General features: G+C 40.1%; 1 protein-coding gene across 1 annotated transcript in view; it reads left to right on the top strand.

Annotated features, from left to right (window-relative positions):
- The first annotated feature begins 14,927 nt into the window (after positions 1-14,927).
- MEOX2 (mesenchyme homeobox 2) overlaps positions 14,928-17,410 on the top strand; it is a 52,284-nt gene continuing 49,801 nt past the window's right edge. The window contains exon 1 of the mRNA XM_002188096.7: positions 14,928-15,806. Within this exon, the coding sequence (XP_002188132.2) occupies positions 15,296-15,806 (511 nt within the window). The 5' untranslated portion in view covers positions 14,928-15,295. The remainder of the gene's footprint in view (positions 15,807-17,410) is intronic.

Raw genomic sequence — 17,410 nt, 5'->3', positions numbered from 1 at the left:
CTAGGTGTTTGTACTGCCCTGCATAGCTGGCAGGGAGACAGAGGTGCCGGGGGGCTTTAGGCGAGGGGGGAACTGCTGCAATTCAAAAGACCTAAATCAGATGCCTGAAGTAGACAGTGTGAATAGCCCTCTAGATGGCTGGAATTATTAGACCACATTAGAGAGAAAGGAAAAAAGTGAGGCTGGCATATGGTGAGTGTCCTACATATGGTATGTTGTTTATATGTGTTTTTTCCGTTAGCATTTCTCTTTCCTTTGTTGCTCCACCTCCTCCTGCAGTCTCTCCTAACAACAAAGTTAATTCAAAAACTTCTGTGGTCGAAGGAAAGTTTTCGGACCTGCGCTGCTCTCAAAAGAACAAATACCAGGCAAAATGAATTAGCTCTCTTTCCCATATTCTGCCTTGCTTAAACAGTGCACCATGTGTAATCTTCTATTTCCTTTTATTTCTTTGGAGCCGATAAGGTGTGCATATGTGTTAAATTCACTTGTCATAAAATTTACCATAATTCACCTCCCAAGATTGTGTTTTATACTCACTCAACTATAAATATTTTTTGCAATACCCAGAAAGGATAGGTGCCAATATGATAGACAAATGCTCTTCATACTGTATTAATTCTGTTGGTCCAGTCAAATCCTGGTCTTATCCATTGTTGCTTCAGGAAGAAGCTCCCTTGTGCTGCAAAAAAACAGGCTCCACCTGGTTCTGATTAAGTTTGCACTGGTTGGATCTGCCCAGTGATGGCGTAAGAAAATACGAAGCAGAGAAGCCTGCAATTGAAGCTGTAGATTCATGGCCTATAAAACTAAAAGGCTATTATGGTCATCTACTCTTTCTGCTCCCCCTGTGAAAGGGGTACCAGAACATTTCTGAATTACTCTTTTTTTGTGTGTGCGTGTGTGATTTTAACAGAAAAAAATCATACATCTTGATTTAAGCCTTCCAGTGTGTGTCTCCAAATACATCTTCTTACCACTGGCTACTGTTATACCTTTGTCACCAGACTGAAAACTCTAGTGTTATCAGATTTCTGTTTCTCACAGAGTTATTTATAAGCTGTGATCAAGTAGCCTTTTAAACATCTCTCTGATAGACTAAATAGATTGATCTCCTTGCGTCTTTCATTATAAGGAATGTTTTCCACTCCTTTCATCGTTATTCTTGCTTTCCTCTGAACCTTTTCCAATTTTTCAACAACCTCTCTTGAACTGCGGACACAGTGTTTCCAGAACAGGTTGCATCTGTGCCAAGGACAGAGGTAACACAACCGTGTTGTATGTTTCTCTGGTGTTCTGCTCTTTGGTTGTTTAAGATTCGTGTCTACCCTCCTGTGCTCACAGCTCTTGACACTGATTTATCTGATCTCCAGGCTTTTTCTGGCTGCCTTCAGTCTATGGGCAGGGTCTTTACCTTGTAGCAGAGGCACAGCCTTTGCTAATAGACCAGTGTCGAAATTTACCATTTATTTAAATGTGGCCAGTTTCCTGAGCAAACTGAGTTCACAGTGACTTGGCTTCCTCTTTATTTACTAATCTTCCAATAATTTCAAATGGAAAATTCTAAACATATATTTTTTATACCTGATAGAAGAGTCACCAATAGAAAAAAAATAATAGGGTTATGTGTCTGTGGATCATCGTTAAAATAACCACCACTGATCACTTTTCCCCACTTGCTATATGCTTGAGACTGAAATTTGATTCTATTTAATAAGTACAATGTTGATTTTAATATTTTTATCAAAATATTATGGATAAAAACTAAAATACTTTCCAATATTCCTCTACATATTTAATAATACTAAAATTCCCTTTATCCTATGAAATTTATACTCCTATTAAATGATATCAAGTTCACTTTGGCAAGATGATTTTCCAGAAAATTCTGTTCTCACTGCTTTGATTAAAATGAACTAACATTCCTAGAAACGGTTCCTTATTTTGCTTGAGATCAATGTGTGGTTGAAATGCTTACAGACATTTAGGTCATCATATTTATTTTATTTAATTATTCACAAAAATTTTTGTGTAGTTCTCTTGAACCTCCCTAGTTCTCCAAGATGTAGTAAAAATCCTCACCAACCATGCAGACTTCTCTGCCAAATATATTAAAATACCTCCACGAAAATTATTCAGGTCTACAGATTTTAAGAATGTCTAGTTTTATTAGCTGCTATTTAACATTCTCCTGTGCAACTACTGGAACAGAGCATCATACCTATCTGATATGAATACATCATTTGACTTTTCCTCAATATAAGAAGAAAAATATTCAACAACACTTTTATTTTTTAAGTGTTCTTACAAAAAGTCAGAGTAATTTCCACTTACTAATGGAGGAAAACAATTTTTAAGGTTTTTTGTGCAGAATAAAATTTCAAAATGTCTTCATACTGTCCTTATTGCGGTGTTCTCTCTGTAATATTTGACTTAAAATGCCTTGTAATTCCCAGCTTCAAATTTATATTAATTGCTACATTTCCCCTGTACCTCCCTTTTGGTTTTGGTTTTTCTTTTTAGTAGCCACATTCAAATGTAATGTCGTTTTATTTTCAACAGAAGAGTAGAAGGTTGTTCCTCCATTGTGACTCTTTATGACATGTCTTTTACAATGCATTTAGCAGACTCAAGTTGTCAGTCAAATATTTCCTTTAATACTTTCTTCAAATAAATGTTTCACCCTCACTATCAAAATTGTAAAAGCCAATTGTCTTATATCAACAAATATAAATATTAGACTTTAATTAGTTTTCTCATAACAAATATAATCAAGTTTTACATATGTGCACATAAGCAATAAATTTTTTTATTCTCTATTTTCTCTGTCATTAGACTAAGGTCTAGTTGAGAATTCTTCTGAATACAGTTAGAGAAATTGCCATTTTTGATTTGCTTAATGTAGCTAACATTATGTTATGGACACTCTGAGGTATCCAGTTTATGTTAATACAATTCCATACTTCATAAGCATTTTTCCTTACTAAGATGTTTCATGACTGGTATGAAAAAAACCCAGACTTTTGCAATTTTTAATTTAATTTTGACGGCAACGAGAACCTTTAGAATAAGGCATATAAAGTGAGATATAAAATGTCAGCCTGATTCAACAATTTGGATCATTGCTTCAAAATAAGTGTGGGTTTAAAAATATTGACACAGTTACCGAGAGGTGTGAAAGATTTAATGCACAGAAGCCATTTGGTGTTTTTTGTTAGGAGTAAAGTGCTAACTTGGAGACGCAGCGTTTTCTCATAGCCTCTGTTTATTTGAAGTAGCATATGCAGATTGCTCACTTCAATGCTTTAAGCAGAAATATAAAACATACTGAAAATGCAGATACAATTATAACAAATTATAAAATTCTGGAAATCGGGTCTGAGGTTCCAGGCTCTTTGAAGTCAGTAGCACTCAAACTGTTAGACTTCCAGTAGTTTTCTTCATAAAACACTGTTCCATATTACAATGATTTAAGTTGCCACTAGCCTCATGCTAAAGTTTGTTAACTGGACCATAACACACAATTACCTAACCCTGATTTAATCCTATTCTTAAAGAGGGTGAAACCTATTACGAAGGGTATTATTACATAAGAATACTTTCAGGGAATGCATCTCCTAATTATTTTTATGTGATTCTGAAGAATTTTTTTTAAAAAGAAATACTGCATTTCTCTTTGTGTCGCAAGCACGTTATTCTTAACAGCAGACCTGAGGTAAATGTCTACAGTAGACATTTCTGATTTTAAGTATAGCTGTTTTGTAATTATCTGATTTAATTTCTTTGGCCCTTTATATTGCCTATTTAGATGGAAAGCTCTCTTGTTCAGTGCACAGAACCTGACACAAAAGGGCAAAGATCTCTACAGAAATCCTATTTAAATGTTACTACTAATTCAACCAGTCACCATCTAAACTTATTTGGTGAGTTTTGCATATTTTATCAGCAAGAAAACAATATATTACCTGTTCTCAGCAATTTTTTGCCAGTCCTTTATGAATGTACAACGCTGTCTTTTTCAGTCACGATATGTCAGTTCAGAAAGGAAACACCAAACATATTTGGAGAAAAAAATCTGTATTAAATGGATTAACAATAGATTTGGCTTCAATGCAATAAATCCAGAGAGTCTCTGCAAACACAGGAACTAGCTACATTTTCTACACAGATTTATTTCCTACTATTTAATGTACATAAAACACATGAATTTAATTTGTTATTGGTATTTTTTACCATGAGGAGAGTCAAGGAAAAATCCATGCAACCATGCATGAGTGTAATGTAAAATATGAGAAAATAGCGTATTGTACCGATCAGACAAGAATTCACACCAGAAGGATTATTAGGGCACATTCAGGCTGATTTGGGGGAGGACAGGGCTGACTGGGCCTGAAGGCTAATACACCCTACAACTAGTACAGAATAGTCCTTGAGGCTACGTATCTGGGAAACTGGACTTTATCTGCTCATGCTCTTTCTGATCAGACTTGTCTTTTTCCTGGCAGCTTTTGCCAGCAATCAGATTCACTGAAAACATGAAAGAGAAAATGTTTGCTGGAGTTCTGCTGAACAAGCTCAGTGTTATCTTTCTTCTCACTCTGTTTGCCCATATGCACAATGAAAGGAAGCTGGCAGAGGTTCTGGTCCAGGAAAAGAATTAGGGGCTTTATCATCAGACAATAAGTTGAGCAAATTGCAGACCACAAACTACTTCTCTTTAGAGTACCCATAAAGGACTCGTGGCTGAACTTGGTGCCTTAGAGCTAAAAGGAGGAAGTACAGGGAGGTTGTAAAGATGAGTAGCCAGACAATGAGGGAAGATTATGCAATATCTACTGTTGAGCACTGGGCAACGAACACACAAAGAAGTCTAAAATTCTTGAGCCTTGAAGTCCTGGTAATTTTAATTCATTTCAAAAGCAGCAGAAACCCATCATACTTTTTATTCCAAAATTTTTGGTTTTTCATGTAATAGTACCCCAGGGGTTCGCATGGACTATCGAAGATATATAATGAAGCTGTTAACCAAGAAGAGGACTATTTGTTTAATAGTGATTCCATTCAGTTGGAATCAATGAAAGAGTATTTTAAAACCAGGGAGCTAAAAATCAAAAAGACTTGCATGCCCAGTGAAATAAAACTTTTCTGCCCTTTGTTACCATACCATTCTTCCTCACATTCTGATTCAAGGTGTACAGGGAAGAGAGATTTTGACACTACATATTGTAAAATTAAAAATCACAAAGCAGGACTTTGACAGAGTGACTGAATCCCTTTGAGCTTTTGAGATTATTTTGGAAACTTGGAAAGAGTCCAGATTTTTGCTAAATCTTTGTTTTCAATCCAAAATAATCTGGAAATAATACCTGTAACATGAATTATATTAATGTATACCTGTAAAAAAGTACATAAACTGGTGGAAATACGTCTGCTTAGTCTTCTCAAATAATGATATGAACTTTATCTTAACATGATCACCTCACACAGATCCTTTCAGATCCTTTTTGAGTATTATTTAAAGGCATTATTTTCTCATTATAATTGACATGCACACAGAAAGCGATCTGAAAAATACTGAGCAGAAATCAAATCCACCAAAAAACTTTATGGATATACTGTTTCCCTAGTAATCCCTCAATCTGTAAACACCTCAATAAGACATCTAGAGAAAATTGATTGAAATTCTTATAGACTCAGCTCCTCTGAAGATGCTGCAAAGCTGGTCCACTAACACTGGTTAACTAGTTACATAAGGAACCCGGGAGTCATAAGCACTGCTCAATTTGCTGAAATGAGAGGCTTTCTTCTTTTCCCTGCCTCTAGCTTGAGGATCAAATTTTCCATACAAATTGGCATGGTGTGGTAGATTTTCCCTCTGCTATTCCATAGCCTTGATATTCTCTGTGTGGGGAGCTGCCACTAATGCCAAAGGGATGCTTGGCTCGTTGTGCTCTCCCGATAGCTACTTCAGAAATGCTGTTAGATCAAATAGCGAGGGACAGCAGCGTTTCAGTTGTGATCCATCAGGCGGATCTGAGAGAAGCCGTTTGCCCTGAGAGAGGATAGACTTTCGAGACATATGGTGCTATAATGGGGGGGTGGGGATTTTTCAATTCCAATCCACCCATTCCGGATGAGAGAGACTGAGCTAATACCCTCGTGTACAGTGCACTGCATCTCGCTACGGAAGTAGCGTTAGGGTGGAATTTATGGACTCTCTAAATTGTTTGCCAGGAAATGTTTACTAGCTATGCACAATAAACGACTGTGAAAGCGTATCCCTGTGTTTAATACGATATGGTTTTTTCTCCTTATATTTGGGTCATACTATTATGATACCAATAAAGGAAACTTAAAAAAAAAAAAAAGCAGAAAAGAAAACAAGCTAGTAATGTATGTTCATGTTTATGGAACTTCATTTGGGAAAGTCTGATTGACTACAAATTGTACAGTATAAACTTATTGCCAGGACCTCTGGATACACGCCATGCCTTCAATATTAGAAGTTGACTTATTTTTAGATCCAAATATTCTCATCATCAAGTCAAGGTATGTTTTTAAAAAGGCTCATTACCACAGCTGCAGGGGGTCATACATAATGAAATTAGTGTACATGTATAGGAGAAGTCTATCTACCAACTCACCAAAATGGATACATAACGTCCCAATTTTGAAATTAAACAGGCAGTTTTGGATCACAGGAATCTAGGAATTTTGCTCTAGGATGTGACTCTGTCTTCCATGTAGCTCATTGTTGTACTAGGGACTACTGTACAGTTTTATAGGGTGTGTTAGATTAGATACATTCCCAAACATTTTTCTGTGCTAGGAAGCAAAGTCAGAACTTTCTCTGGTAATCTGTACAAAAAGTTTTTTCTGCTCCTTCATTTGATTTTATGTGAGACTTCTATTTTAATATAATGCATCTAAGAACTCTCCCTGTTATTTTAAGACAGTGGGCACTAACCTGATTTGTTTTAATCGTACAGTAAGGGTTTGAGCCTGGAGGTAAGCCTGAATTTTTGCACAGCTGAACATCTTCTTTCAGCATTCACATATGTGTATTTATACATCCAGCGTGCTGTTCATGATGGGGTTTTCAAGTTTAGTAGTTTTGTAACAACAGTTTTGCAGTTTCTACTTGTATTTTCTGCAAATAAGAATAACTACAATAGACAGACATACCTTCCCCCTTGCTTGCTATGAATATATCAGAAGAGACTAGGTGATAAAAATAACAAGGATAGAACATTTAAAATTAGACATCCCAACTTCTATAGCAGATCATTTAACAGTTTTAGTGCAATAAAAATTTGAAAATCAGTTTGTAAAATATTTTCTCCACCAGGCTTGTTTCAAAACACAATTTTCAATAGTGTTGGTTATTTAAATGATTTTTTTTTTGTAATCACAAAGAATATTATCTACGTTTCCATGCAGTTTTTAAAATTGTTATTATAGTTTAACAAAGAAATTGATCCTGTGGGGTCACTGGGGAAAAGAAAAGACTCAGCACTTCCTCAAAGTCAAGTATTAAGACAGTTCTTGTTGTAAAACAGTTTAAGGGCGAGTTTCTTTAAAATGTTTTCAGAAACTCTACCAAGCTGATCACAATAGTAAAAGTATATGAGGAATACATTGTCTCTAGTACTACTATGGGTGAAAATGCAGTAATAATAAAGAGGCACTTCAAGTCATCTTAGTAACAGCAAAACTTGTTTCTACAAATGGGAATGTGTAGATTTGGATGCACTAAGAACACATGACTCATACTGTGGGATATTAGTTTTGATTCAAACTTCTTTGATTCAAACAAAAGAGGTTTATGCAAGAGGTTTTTTTCTTTTATATAATAAATATCTACCTCAGCTTAAACCTATTGCCTACAATTAGTGACACAAAAAGTAAAAATTCTTCAAAGGCGGTTTACCTGGACAGTGTCTGTTTTATTAGTTTTAATCAGAGTTGCATTGGGTACTGAGAAGGAAAAGGCATGATTTTTAAGAGTAATACAGCCAAGAAGCTGACATGTCTCGTGCCTTTCTCTTCCATTAGAGACATGCTATGCCTCCAGATGCTGCAGTCTGGATTTAGGGGCATATAATGCTCTTGCACAAGTAAGAGTTGTGCATATGTTATGAGTTAATTTCGTTTTGTTGTGTTCTTTTGCACATGGCTTTTTTTGAAACAGTGAAACGGAAAATATTTTTAGTTTGCCATCTTGTATTGAAATATACTTAGGTTATTAAATAAAATCTAAATCCCTAAGTGATACGTTCTACAGCCCAAATGTACAAATGCTTAAAGTTCATGGACAAATTACCTATGAGGGAGTTACACAAATCCAGACTGTCCCCATGTGCTGTACATTGCATGTGTCTCAGTCAGTAAAAAGTGTGCCAAATAATACACCTCTTTTTACAGTTGACCTTCACTAAGCCCACAGTGTTAGACATTTTTCATTTGAAAAAAAAAGGATACAAATAAATGGACTTCATGCTTTTATTATGGGCATCTAATTTAAATGAAATGTATGAAAATGAATCAAAGAGAGGAAGGTGGCTACTTAAAGTGATTCAGTGCACCAGAGTCCAATATGTAAACTTAGTTGATGTGAAAGTCTCTTACTGGAATACTTTATTGAACCCAACCTGAGATCTATCACATTGTATCAAAGGATATGCAAGCAGGATGCTTAATAAAGCATGACAAGCATAAATATCTTGGAAAGGTTTATTTCAGCATGTAGTATCATATATTCACAGCTCATCAGTAGAGCTGCATTCTGTTTTGGGGAAATAAAATAAAAAAATAGTTTATGCAAACACAGCTTTGGAAAGTGTAATTCTCAAGGTATATCACTCGGATGCTTCTTCATTGCATTTAAGAACTTACTGATGTTTTTTAGTGTCACCGATGCCTTACCAATAGTTTTATGAATCTTTGAAACTTTATCTGCAAGTTAAGCACTTCTTGGCATATATTTTTTAGGGAAGTCTAGCTTGTTCTTTTTTTTTATTCTTCTCATTCTTTCACATGACAAAATATCTACATCTAAAAACACCCTTAGTTTAGTCTAAATTAATAATTGCAAACAAAATTTATTTTGTATTTAATTTCTTCTATCAAGTATCTGTTGTTAGCATTATCTGATATTAGATTTTGGGGTGCATGATGCTGCTATGCATTAGCAATTTTTAGGTCTTTGTTTCTTACACCTTAATTAATGTTGCAATCCTGAAAATGGTTCTAGTCAAGCAAGTCACATGAAGACAAATAGGACTCTGTAAAAACACGAGATTACTCCCATGTGAAACTGGCAGAATGAATAGACCCTGAGCTCTGCGGGGCAGTGAATATCTTTCTATTCTGAATACTAGCTAGTTAGGAGTTTCTGCTCCAAGTCTAGAGCTCATCACACTATAAATCATAGCAAACACACCTGCAGAGTAAATAACATAATCCCAGCAGCTATTAAAATCTAGAGATTTTGTAATTATTTATTCTTGCGGCATAGATACATGCCCATGTGTCTTTTTCTCCCTTCAGAGCAAAGAAAATCAGGAACTACTACAAACACTGTAGTAGTATTATACTCACTAATGTGTAAAAGGGATGACAAAAATTGGTGACTTATCACTCTCCCAGTGATGGAGGCAGAATTATGAAATATGCTCCCTGCTGCTGGTCCTGCAAGGGCTTGGAAATGTCAGCCAGGAGACAATAAATATTTCAGATATTTGGTATGTTTTTGTCTCTATTTCGGTTTTGTTACTATAAGCCTACTGTGCATTTACCCGGTTAATCGATGTAAGTCACAGCTTAAGTCTTGTCATGCGCAAAGTTTCCAATCATCTATATTTTTTATTCTGGGTGACTCAGACTTGAAGTATAATCAACACAATATTAATTTTGCAGCACAGATAGAAACAAGCATTGCTAAAAATAAAGAATTATAAAAATGCCATTCACCTTTTTTCCATGCACAATAGTGTCTGTATTTTCAACTCCAGTGAAATGTCTTTTAAATACACATACAGATCAAAATCCACGATGTGAATTGTATCAAACAATAAAATGCTTAATGTGTAAAATTTTTTTTCCCCTCTCTCATATTATGAGGAAAATGGACAGAGCGTAGCGTGTAATTGTCAAATCTGGGGACAACAAAATAGAAAACATCTTCTTCAGGCATTATTGACTTACCTGCATATGCATTTTGAGTACACTTCTAAATACAAATGAAAGATATGTATTATTAAAGTGCCCGACAAAACTAGTCATAGCTGTTTTCTAGTTCAACTATTCTTAAGTGGAGATACTACTAGAAAGAATTAAAAAATCTTTAATTGCAATGCAACATGCAGATTGGAAAAAAAAAATGTATTGTGCAAGAGTGTTCAATTTTCAAATAAATTATTTATTTAAAACAAACACACTCCAAAGTTTTGAATATGACTTCTGGGACTTTTGGGTATCTAATGTGAAATGCAAGTTTCCCATAGCATGTGAAATGCATAGCTTCCCAAATTCTAAAAGCATTCCTGAAACATCATAGTTCAGGTGTGAAGCCTCAAGTGCATTCAGAATTTTAATATTTCATCAGTTTATTTAAATTAAATAGGAAGCATAAGATATTTTACTGGTTACAGTGGGCTGGCAATTCAAATAACTTCTAATGATGTAATGCAAACTTGTAAATCATTTTCAGTGAGGGCCTCATGGCTCAGCACAACTTTTCTGTAGTATACTAAATTGCTGGCATAACTTTAAAATTTGTAATGCTTGGAGATCATGAAAATAAGAACAGAAGCCATATGTATGTGGGAGAAGTAGCTTAAAATATTAATTCAGGCTTAAAAGTTTTTACAGATCTGTAGTTGTCTTTAAAGCAAAAATTGTGTCTGATAAGTGTAAACTGTGGCACATGTAAGCACTATAAAGAGTGAAATGGAAATACGCCACAGAAATGCAATGTTAAAATTATGAGGTACACATTGTGGTAGTGCAATTTCTCAGAAAAAAAGGTTTCTATGATGAAGTATTGTAAAGATACTGGTGCAGCATAGGTTTAGATTATTGTGATTATTGTCAATTTTAACTAGTCAGAGATTCAGTATTTTTGACTAGTCAGTGAGCAATTATTCATTTTCTTTGCTAGGATTTTCAGTTAAGGCATTCAAGCATCCCTAAAATAATGCATAATCCCCAGGCTTTATTACTGCTTATATCTGTGGGTCTATATTGCAGCACAGGTACCAAGATAAATGAATTATATTGCTTCAGAGGGAGTTAAACTGGCAAAAATTTGGAAACAAAAGAAAAGACTGAAAATAAATATACATCTGTTGTGAATCTGGATTGACTCTAAGGTTGAATGATGCCTGCATTGACCAAATTGCCATGGAAAAATACGAACTGATCATAATTACAGTAGAATAGAACTTTGTCCTCTTATTTGGTAGGCTCTTGGGTACAATAAAAACTTTGGCTAAAAGAAACTGAATTCATATTTGTAAGCTTTCCCTTTGACAGTAAGGAAAATAATCTTAAATTGTGTAAATTGCCATCCTTTTGCTGACTTCAGCAAAGTTATGACAACTTATATCACTCAAATGGTGGTCCCCAAGTATGACTTATCTATCAGATTTTACTGTAATATGCATATTGCAAATATGCAAACTACACACTAGAAAGAACTGACAAGAATCCTACTTACATTCTGATAAATATTCAGGAAGGTGGTTCTTTCAGCCTCCAACGTAAAAAATCAGAAAGACTACAAAAGTCCTGAAGAGGAGGAATTGTACACTGGTTCGTTCAGGTCAATTTTACATGATCTCCTTCCCCATAAATGGTAAGTTACAAAACCAAAAGCGACCCAGCAGCAAAACCAAGAAACACAAAGTGAATGCAAATAGTAGCCCATACATGAAAATATAAAGGATGTTCCAAACTGTGTTGGCTCCAGATGTTTTTATGAGTTAAACAGTTTACTGTTTTCACATATTTAAAACATTCTATTTTTTTCACTTGATGTTTATAAGCTTTGGGCAAACTTGCTGGCATTGATTTAAGTTATGCATTTGTACCACATGTAGGTTAAACGCACATTCTGAAAAGGTACAATGCAAACAAGAATTCAATCATTAATATTGAGAGGCAGCAACTGCTTACAATTTTTTCCAGTAATTATTCTGTTATTACTGAGAAGCTTTACACTGAAGCTATAACAAAAAAGTTATAATTTTTTTACAAAGGATGCTATAATATAGCCATAGGTATTTGGTAACTGCACAGAAACTTTTGGAATAATTTCAGAAAGTGTTTGAAGCTGTTTGTTTGCCTTCATATTAATTGCCTATATTTGCATTCTCCTTATATAGTTTGAAATGAAAGCATAAAGCTCTGCAGCGAAATGCATTTCCAGTTCATGCGTGCTTAACACTGATTTTTAAAGAAGTAATAAGAACACATGATATAGGACATATGAACTTATTTGGAAACTCAGAAGCCCAGGGAAGCACATTCCTGAATAGACAGATTTGGATATGAAGCTATTGACAAACACGGAGCTACGCCATTATAGCTTTGCTATTGCGTTCTTCTTTTTCTTCTCTTCACCTTTTGGAATCTCTTCTACCTCTCCCTAAAATGACTTATTTGGCTTGTTTCTTACTTCTCTTGGAAATCTTATCTTTCTCCCTCTTTCTCGCACTGTCACACTTTCTTCGTTGTGCTTCACTCCTTTCTTTCTTTTTTAATTTTCCTTTCTTTTTTCTTTTTTTCTTTTTTTCTTTTTTTTTTCCCTTTCTTTTGGTCATGTGCGAGAAATCCTGCATGGCCAATCCCTAGAATTAAGGCATTTTTACACCGCCTTGGCTTCGGGACTTCCCCGACCTCTTCACAGCTGTGGCTGTGTGAGGGATGCGGCAGCAGCGGCCCTGGAAGGAGGGGTGCTGGCATTCCAGCCCCTCCGGCCCCGGCCCCGGCCCCCACGACGGCGACTCGCCGCCGTGGCTGGGGCAGACAGCAGCAGGTTGGAGAGCGGCGGAGGGCAGCGGAGCGGAGCGGTGCGGTGCGGTGCGGTGCGGTGCGGTGCGGTGCGGTGCGGTGCGGTGCGGTGCGGTGCGCGGGGGCCGCCCCGCCGCTCCCCCGCTCCCACCTGGGGCCGCCCGCCCGCCCCCGCAGCCCCCGGGCCGCCACCGCCGGGGCCGCGGCGGGCGCGACGCCCCGCGCCTGTCGCTGTCTCACAGTTATTGCTTCATGTGAGGGACAGCAGCACCCCTGTGCTGGCAGCCCGGCGTGTTCCCAAACTCAAGAGGGGTTCAACCATCGAGATTTCTTTGTATTCCTCTCCTCTAATATTAGAACACATATTGAAACGATAAACACAATGAAAAGCACAAAATATTTCATCAGTGTTGTAACTGTATATTTCCTTTATTCTGAAGAAATATCAAGTTTTGAACGGTGCACAGAGGCAGCAACTTCTGCTTTGGACGCCGCTCTCTTTGTAAAGACCGCGATGTTACAGTTAAATCTAAAGACAGTTATTAAAAATAGTTAGATGTCAGAAAAGGGGGGAAATCTTACCGTCGAAAGACTGCTGCAGGTTCCAGCTCAGTCTGAAACTGCAGTGAAAAGCGGAGCAGCTGCTGAACAAAAGTTTTAGATTTTTTTTTTTAAAGAAAGTCTGCAAAACTAATTTCCCACAAAATAGGACTCAATTTCCGTTTAAGAAACTAGCTCTTACAAAAGTCATACAATTGCTGATTTTTTTCCACTAGCAATTGAAATTCATCTTTAGCACATGGACCCAAGAATTAAGACTTGAGAGAAATGGTTTTCCTTTTCTACTTTTTTTTTTTTTTTTTTTTTTTTTTTAGTTTTGTTTTGGGGGGGGAGGAGGAGCAAGGTACATCGAGTAGGAAGAGCTGAAGAATAAAACCGCTGCTCAGTGGGCACCTCTCTGGTCATTGATCACTAATGCGTTATCCTGATTTAAACCAGTTAAGAGACACCTTGGTGGGTACTGTAATCCCACTATGCGCATGTAAAAAAATGATTTTAAAAGAGGAAAAAAAAAAAAAAAAGACAGGCCCAGACTTTTCAGGTTGTTCCCCAATTCACTGAAGACGTTTGCAACGAAGCAAATGAAGATAAAGCAAATAAACGTTATGAGACTTCTTGTTTTGAAGGGGCAGAGGACAAGAGGGGAAACTTCTCAGTGCAGCCAGCCTTGCTGGCACGGTGGGCGCCGGTAGGTTCGTTGCAGACCCAGCCGCCGATGCTGGGGCACAGCGTGAGGCTGTGGAGGGCAGCCGGGGCAGCGCCGCGGCCCGTGGCGAGTGCCGGGGCGGTGGGCGCGGGCGAAGCGGGTGTATGGCCCGCACCGGCACCTTCGGAGCGGGGAGCGCAGCAGGCGGCCCCGGCCCCGGCCCCGGGCTCGTCCCGCGCGGCCCCGCACGCCGGAGCCCTCGCACCTGGGCTCGCAGGTGAGGCGCTGGCCAGAGCACTTCAGCTCCCGGGGAAACGGGGAAACGGGGGTGGCCCCCGCGTCCCCCGCCCCACAGTCGCCCCCGCACGTCGCCTCACGTCTTTATTGCGCTCCCTCGCCTGCAGCCCCCGAGGGGCGGCAGACCCCGAGCGGTCCGTCAGCCCCGACGGGGCGGTGATGGCCCTGCGGGGGCCGTGCGGCCGGGGGGCGCCGCCGCCGATCCACCCGCGGCTCGGGGGGCTCGGGGCAGCCGCGGCGGGGCGGCGCGGCCCGCGGGGGGCAGGGACGGGCGGCTGCGCCCCCGCGGAGCCGCCCCCCCGCCAGGCCCCGGGCGCCCGGGGCGCGGGCGCGCAGCGCTGCCGCCCGCTGACGGAGCGGCTCGGCGCGGGGACGGCGCTGGCGTTTTGGAGGGAGTTTGCATGTGGTCAGTGCTGTGCTGCTGAGCCAGCCCCCAGCTCACATTACACACTACTGTATTTATAACCTCTCGAAGCTGTTTCCCCCTTCAAGCAGTTCTCTGGGACCACCTTCTATTGGCTTCAACCTCTCCCACTTCTTGACATCTGAGCAGCTCTGAGAACGGCTCATCTAGGTCCGAGTGTTTATGCAGCGGAGACTGGCCACTAGGGCTAAAGATCTGGATTATTTGAGCTCAGCTGCCTGCTGCAGAGTCTGTCGGTGCCGTTTTGGAAAAAAAAATCCCAGCCCCGATCTGTTTACAGTGAAAGTTGACAAAGGGTGGTGAAGTTGGATCTTTCCTAAACTCTCCTGCCTGGAACCTGAGACTTGCATGCCATGGATCACACACTCTTTGGCTGCCTGCGCAGCCCCCATGCCACTGCGCAGAGCTTGCACCCTTTCTCCCAGTCTTCTCTTGCACTGCATGGAAGATCTGACCACATGTCCTACCCTGATCTGTCTTCTTCTTCTTCCTCTTGCATAATAGCGGGATACCCCAATGAGGAGGGCATGTTTGCCAGCCAACATCATAGGGGGCACCATCACCATCACCATCACCACCATCACCATCACCAGCAACAGCAGCACCAAGCTTTGCAGACGAACTGGCACATTCCTCAGATGTCGTCTCCTCCCGCCGCGGCCAGGCACAGCCTCTGCCTTCAGCCTGACTCAGGAGGACCCCCGGAGCTGGGCAGCAGCCCCCCTGTCCTGTGTTCGAACTCTTCCAGCCTGGGCACCAACACCCCCACGGGGGCAGCGTGTGCGCCAGGGGACTATGGCAGGCAGGCTCTGTCCCCGGTGGAAACAGAGAAGAGGTCCGGCAAAAGGAAAAGCGACAGCTCAGGTAAAAGCTCGCGCGTTCCCCAGCGGGGGCGGGATCCCCGGGGTGGCGGGGAAGCGGCGCGGTCGGGCCCCGCGGACCTGCCGCCGCTCGGCTGGGGCTCGTTTAGCTCGGCTCGGCTCGGCTCGGCTCGGCTCGGCCGGCCACGGCCGCCGCCGTGCTCTCGCCGCCGGCTGACACCCGGCTGCCGGGCTGCTCCTTCCCTCCAATGCGCTCTCGGGATCTCCATCACTAACGCAAACTTTATTAAAGCTTCGGGGGGAGAAATAGAAAGAAAAAATTCAGCACGTGATAGAGTATGAAATCAAGGTGGTGGTGGGCGAGAATTTCCTACAGCCAAAGAGAGAAACGTTTGTAGTTTTGGTGCGGTTTTCAGCATCTGGTCCCGCGGCCCCCTCCCCCCTGCCCGATACGACACCTCTGCTTCAAAATTCAGAATCCAGCGCGCTCCTTCCCCTCCGCCCCTTCGCGGAGCTGACTGCGGCTCCGAGGCGATTGCACAACGCTTGGAAGCTCTGCCTTGGAAGCGGGGATTCGGGAGAGGAGCTGATGCCTTGCTACCCTGTAGGATCTGAGGATCCCTGTAGGATCTGAGTGATCTCTGAAATCCTCAGCGTGAAGGGGCAAAATTTGGACTCTGTAAAGCAAACGGGTGATTGGGAGTTTCAGAAAGCTGCTTCATTTCAGTTTTCTGGTGGCGGGGACAGAGGAAATGAAGGAGCAGTCTGCCTTCTAAAATCACACTAATTTTTACATAAAAACATGTAGACCCACAGTCATTCCAGACTGATGATTTGGCATCAATGAATGGGCAAAAAACCTTGACATTATCTCTGCTTTCTAAAATAGCAAAGCCTTTCAAAGTCCTGATCTGACAAAAGCCACTCAGCGAAGGCAACACAACTGATGGGACTTCCATTAGGGCACACATGAACCGAGGGGTCACCAAAAATATAGTGAGACAGGCAGGAGGCACTTGAAAGAGAGAGGGCTCAACAGATTGAAAACTCAAGAGCTGGCGTAGCAAATTATTTGTTATCACAGAAGAGAAAGTGAAAGGCTTTTCCAGATATGTATGAAGTTCACAACTGAAACCATAATCTCTTTCACTCAAAATGCTGTAAGCTTAGTAGAGTGCAAGCAACAAAAAGGATTTTAAAAAATAGCCCTCAAGAATACCATCACTTCCTTCACTGTCCATTACATTAGCAAATATTAACAGTTACAGTAATTCAGAACGTATTTATCTGAATTTTGTCTTATGTAGCTGGTGTAGCTGCTAAAAACTCGTCATGCATTTAAAGCTGTATTTAGTTCAAACACTGCTGGTAAAATCTTTGTGTTTGTCTTCTTTCAATGAGAAAAAGAATTATCTCATTTTGTGAGGTGTATGAACAGTCCCTGTTACAACTGAGAAAATAACTGGATGACTGCTGGTGTAAGGATTTATTGTATTTGTTGGTCTATTTAAAGCTAAAGGAAAAAAGGAAATTGGTCCCTTTCACTGTCAGGGAAGTATCCGAATCACTTTCTGTTTATTTCATTCTGCAATGCAAACCAAAAAAAAAAAAACACCAGCGAGGAATGTCCTAAACCTTACCCTGAAG

This window comes from Taeniopygia guttata, chromosome 2 (genome assembly GCF_048771995.1).
Source record: "Taeniopygia guttata chromosome 2, bTaeGut7.mat, whole genome shotgun sequence".
NCBI lineage: Eukaryota > Metazoa > Chordata > Aves > Passeriformes > Estrildidae > Taeniopygia > Taeniopygia guttata.
Note: the sequence above shows the minus strand (reverse complement) of the source record. Positions and strands in the feature narration are given on the sequence as shown.